At 35.7% G+C, this 5,289-nt stretch overlaps 1 protein-coding gene across 1 annotated transcript; it reads right to left on the minus strand.

Moving 5' to 3' along the window:
* Positions 1 to 1,009: 1,009 nt before the first annotated feature.
* Positions 1,010 to 5,289, minus strand: LOC114393522 (acetate/butyrate--CoA ligase AAE7, peroxisomal-like). The gene is made up of 3 exons (XM_028354877.1): positions 4,915 to 5,289; positions 3,115 to 3,702; positions 1,010 to 2,396 (listed from the first exon to the last, which is right to left on the minus strand). Exons 1-3 carry the CDS (start codon positions 5,137 to 5,139, stop codon positions 1,500 to 1,502), a joined length of 1,710 nt encoding a protein of 569 aa, XP_028210678.1. The 5' UTR covers positions 5,140 to 5,289; the 3' UTR covers positions 1,010 to 1,499.

Genomic DNA, 5,289 nt, shown 5'->3' on the forward strand with positions numbered 1-5,289 from the left:
AGCATACATGACTAATATTATTTGAATATACGTATTTCTATGTTCTAAAATTCTATAAAAAAAATCAAAATTTTTGTGCTATTTTAATTATTCAAAATATTTTTTCTAATACCTGAATTATAATTTTTGACAATGATTAAAATTTTACCGTTATGTTTTTTCCAAGAGAAATTCTCCTTAAATAAACTTCCCCCTATTTAAATTAAGTTTTACATGCATATTAAAAATGAATTGGACCTAACTCATTTTATAAGATAATTCGTTTTTTTTTTGGGTGTAATTTGTATGACTTAGGTCAATAAATTTTCAGTCTAAAACTAGCGTACTGCATAGATAATCATATAATTTAAGTATCACATGAGATTTGCTTATTGAGAAATTAGACGAACATAACAATATCTGAAATTTCTAAATAAAGAAAATATATATAGTAGAGGTCATTGATGGGAAATTGGAACCCAAGTCTAACACGTAACATACTGCCATTAGAGAGATCGAATAATATTATTGAAAAATTGAAATGGCGGTCTGTCAGTTACTTCGCATAATTACACAAGAACCTCTATCACTCTATGCATTGGCCACGCGGTTTGACGTTCTCTTACGGCTCTGTCATTTTTTTTTTATAATAAATTTGACCGTCAAGATGTAGCATGTCAATTCTAAAATCAGTTGGAAAATTCAAATTCACATGAGGTAGACTAATATTAACATGTATGTCTTTATCTTGAAACAGCATTACTTGAATTATAGACGGTTCAGATCTTTAGTACACATTCTAAACCTAAATATACAAAGGAAACTTTCAAGAGTTTAATGCTTCGTTTGGATTAGACTGAAAACGAGATGGAAAAAAATAATACTAAAACTCAGTAATTTTTTTATCCTCAAGTTCCGGGAAATGTGAAGCTAGCATACCATATATCTGATCACTTATCAGTGTGCGATTGGCGATTGCCAACCTTAATAAATCAATCAATATCTGTCTGTAAAACGTCAAAAACTTATATGAACTATCTTGAAGCTTCATTGGCTTAATAAGGATATCGAAAGGTAAGCTTGAATCTTGATAATGATTCTATTTAAACCAAGCAATATAACTTAGAGCCAGACTTCTGCACGTTTCAATATGACATAACCGAACCCAATAATGAATGATAGCCGAGATACTGGACTACATCACATGTCAGCCAATTTTCATGAACTTGAATCTTGGAGTATATGAAAGACTTTTATCTGAACATTATCCCTGACCTCAAATTGCGTCACATAATGGAGGAAAATACACGCTAAAATTTATAATGGAAGCCAAAATGGATTTATTGACTTCAAAATAGATGAGTGACACGTTGGTCTTATCCAAAAAACTACTTTTGAACCGCAGATAAAAGCCTCTGCTATGATATTATACATACCAACTTTGACTAATAAGTATGCAGAATCCTAATCACAAATTGCAACAACTAGCATCTTTCTTCGTCATGATCATTTCAATATGTTTATAGCTTACTCAACTTTACAGGTCCCATCTCTTTTGCCTTGGCCCTCAGTATATGCTTCTGTATCTTCCCAGTAGCTGTCTTAGGTAAGGCTCCAAACACAACTGATTTTGGAACCCAATAAGCAGGCATCTTGGCTTTGCAGAACTTTAGTATATCCTCAATTATACGCTGCCCATTGCTTTTATCCACTCCTGGCTTTAATGTCACAAAAGCGCAGGGAGACTCGCCCCATTTCTCATCTGCCCTTGCAACCACTGCTGCTTCCAGTATTGCAGGGTGCGAGTAAAGAGTATTCTCTATCTCTACACTGCTGATGTTTTCAGCACCAGAGATTATGATGTCCTTTGATCTGTCTTTAATTTCTATATACCCATCTGGATGCTTCACAGCAAGATCCCCGGAATGAAACCATCCATTTGCAAAGGTCTCCTCGTTAGCTTTAGGGTTCTTTAAGTAGCCTTTCATCACAGAATTACCCCGCATCACAATCTCACCAACAGTTTTACCATCAGCAGGAACAGGTTCCATGGTTTTTGTGTTCACCACATCCAGGCCTTCCAAGCCAACGTACCTAACACCTTGTCTTGCATTGAGCCGGGCTCGGTTTTCAGGGGGAAGTGATTCCCATTCTGGTTTCCAGGCACAATAGACGGAGGGGCCATAGGTTTCTGAGAGACCATAAGTGTGTGTGACACGAAATCCTCGTTCAGACATGCCGGAAAGAACAGAAGGAGGAGGAGCAGCCCCAGCTGTATTCACATGCACAACATGGGGTAGAGGAAGAATGGTGTCCTCGGCTGGGGCATTAACTATTGTGTTAAGAACCACTGGTGCTGCACAAAAATGACTCACTTTATACTTGGCAATGGCTTCATATACTGCCTTCGGTGTTACCTGAGTAAACGCATGACAAAAAACTCATTGAGGATGGATATCTGTAAGACTAAGTCTAGGACCATCAACTATCAGTATCTAGCTGTTAGAGACAACAACTCTCAAGAAAGTAGACAACAATATTGGTTAACAAGATAGAAGTGTATTTAATTATATTGTGCTCAAAGAACCTTGTTATCCAAAAGCCACATTGTATTCAGGTTAAGCCGAGTTGACCACTTAAGTGGTCAAAACTCCCTTACTGCCTATTTTTTTTACTCGTGAAACTCAAAACCAAGATCTTGCAGTGTTGTTTGGTTTGAGGGAAATGGAGAGGGATTTTTTTAATTTTACCCTGATTCAAAAATTTAGAGAAGGGGAAATAAGGGGGGCCAAAAATCCCCCTCCTCCTATTTTAGTCTCATTTAATATTGGGAGATTTGGAAAGAAGGGAAATGGTTTATAACTTCTAGATTGTATTCACATAATTGGCCTAAGATCTTTACATCTCATCCCCCATTAATATTTATGAGGGCATTATAGTATATTACTCATATTTTTCCTCCTCGCACATGCAAACCAAACAAGGGAACCATTGCATCAAACTTGAAGCTAGAGTTACAAAATATCAACAAGACATGTGCACTGTACAGAATATTACTCAATTCAATAGAGATAACAAGTTCACACCCATTTGTTAATCACTCAAACAAATGCAGAGCTTCTGTCAAAAGTTTACCTGCCGAAGGCATATGTTTGTACCACACAGAGCTGCAAGTGTCCAAGTGTAACACCAACCATTGCAATGAAACATGGGAAGTGTCCAAAGATACACAGCTCCTTCAGTCATTCCCCAAATAAGAGCTCCACTCAGAGACATGAGATAGGCTCCACGGTGATGTAAAACCACACCCTTCGGACTAGCAGTGGTACCGGATGTGTAACCCAATGAAATGCTCTGCCACTCATCCTCTGGGGGTTTCCATGCATATTCTGGATCTCCACTCTGGAGAAAATCCTCATAATCAACGGCTCCTTTGCCCAGAGCATATTTAAGTGCCTTAGGGTCGCAATTTTCATCACCAATGACTATTAAAAGTGGAGGGCTGAAGGTTTTGGCCTTCTCAGACCATATTTTCAAAGCTTCTTCTGCTAAAGAAAAGAACTCTTGGTCAACTATTACTGCTGCAGCTGTGCAATGACCAAGAAGAAAAGCTATTGTGGATGCATTTAGCCTAATATTAAGAGGGTTCAACACAGCCCCAGCCATTGGAATCCCAAAGTGAGCTTCATAAACAGCTGGAATATTGGGTGCAATTACAGCAACCTGTTGAAAGTAGTATCAGAAAATTATACAATACATTAGCATTGCATCACCATATTTCAGCACTGAGCCAAAATAACAAAACTATATTAGAGTGAAGCATGAACACACTATACAACAAAAAAAAATATTCATATCATCACGATTGAGTTTTTATAATTTCCAAAACTAAGTTCTACACAATAACTTTAGGAGCCAAATCCAAACTATAAATACAGAATAATTTCAAAGTTTTAACTTGCTAATTAAAAACATATTTAAAAGTAATTTTTAAAACAATTTATTGTACTTGGCAGTTTTTTTTCATCTCGAGAATAATGTAAACATTTGTTTAGCAGATTATGTAATTTATAAAAAAAAAATATAAATAGCTAGTAAGTATATCATAAAATATCCATCCATCGGCGGATTGACACTCTTCCTCCGTTTGAAAAACAAAAGTAATAATTTAATCATCAAAATTTACATGACCAATTAATCAATTAATGCAATTCATCATATCATGAAAATAATAAATAAAGTAAGTCTCTCACTTCAACAATAATCAATTAATTTAATCATCAATGATAGTTTTTTTTTTAATAGGAAATCATCAATGATAGTTAGTTCCTAACATAAATAAATTAGAATCTGATAGTTGTAGTTAATCTGCTTGTTAAACTTGACAAATATAGGCCTATAAAAAACACTTAAAAAAAAAACTTGACAAATACAAGTGCAAGTTAAAGTGAGAATAAAAAAAAATGATAATTGTCGAGTTACCGGACTATTTTTTTTTTAGTTTAGTTTTCGTGTACGTTTAATTAATTTTTAAAAATGATCACATATATGCTTTTTTAAATACTTATTATAAAACTCGATAATATTATGATAAATAATAATGTGCGATTATTCTAAATAATTATTCCGTAGTTTTAAGAATTAAAATAATTAATTTGATATTTATTCCTAATAACACAACTTGTCGCACTTCGTTCTTTTCCTGTATCATCAAAATAGATAGAGAGGCTATAGGACACGTGAACACCAATGGGATTATGATTTACGTGTTTGACTATATGGACAAGACATGTTTCCGAGCAATCTAAAACCAAGGAGCAGAGAAACGGAGGAGTTTTTTTTTTGTTTTTTGTTTTTTGGAAAAAAACGAATATGTAATTAATAATTTGCGGGAGGAAGAAAGATAAAAGGGAGTAGAGAAGTAGTAGTACATACAGTGTTTCCGAGACCGATGGAATGGTTAGAAAGAGCGGACGCGAATCGACGGCAACGGTGATAAGTCTGCTGCCACGTGTAGTGACGAGATCCATGGATGAGGGAGTTTCTGGTGGGGTGCACCGTAGCAGCTCTTTCTAGAAACCACAACGGCGTTAACGCTGTGTAGTTGGCGGCGTTCTTGGGCAAGTGATCTATGTCCCTTGGCCGTGCTCTCACCATCATCTCTTCTTCACCACCCACCCTTTCGCGCTTTCTCCACACCTCAACCTTACGCTCGCAAAAACAAACAAAATGAATGAGTGGCGCATTCTACTTTCTCAATGACTTCCTTATATACTCACTTCTAACTTAGGTGTCAGTTTTTTCTATAAA

The sequence above is a fragment of the Glycine soja genome, chromosome 17 (genome assembly GCF_004193775.1).
Source record: "Glycine soja cultivar W05 chromosome 17, ASM419377v2, whole genome shotgun sequence".
In the NCBI taxonomy this organism is placed as follows: Eukaryota; Viridiplantae; Streptophyta; class Magnoliopsida; order Fabales; family Fabaceae; genus Glycine; species Glycine soja.

Bases quoted from the DNA above. Each gene is read 5' to 3' on its own strand.
- LOC114393522 (XM_028354877.1), bottom strand. From the start codon at position 5,139: ATGATGGTGAGAGCACGGCCAAGGGACATAGATCACTTGCCCAAGAAC. The intron at 3,703-4,914 runs GTATGTACTACT...TACTTTCAACAG, and splicing joins CCATCGGTCTCGGAAACACT to GTTGCTGTAATTGCACCCAA. The intron at 2,397-3,114 runs GTAAACTTTTGA...GCGTTTACTCAG, and splicing joins CAAACATATGCCTTCGGCAG to GTAACACCGAAGGCAGTATA.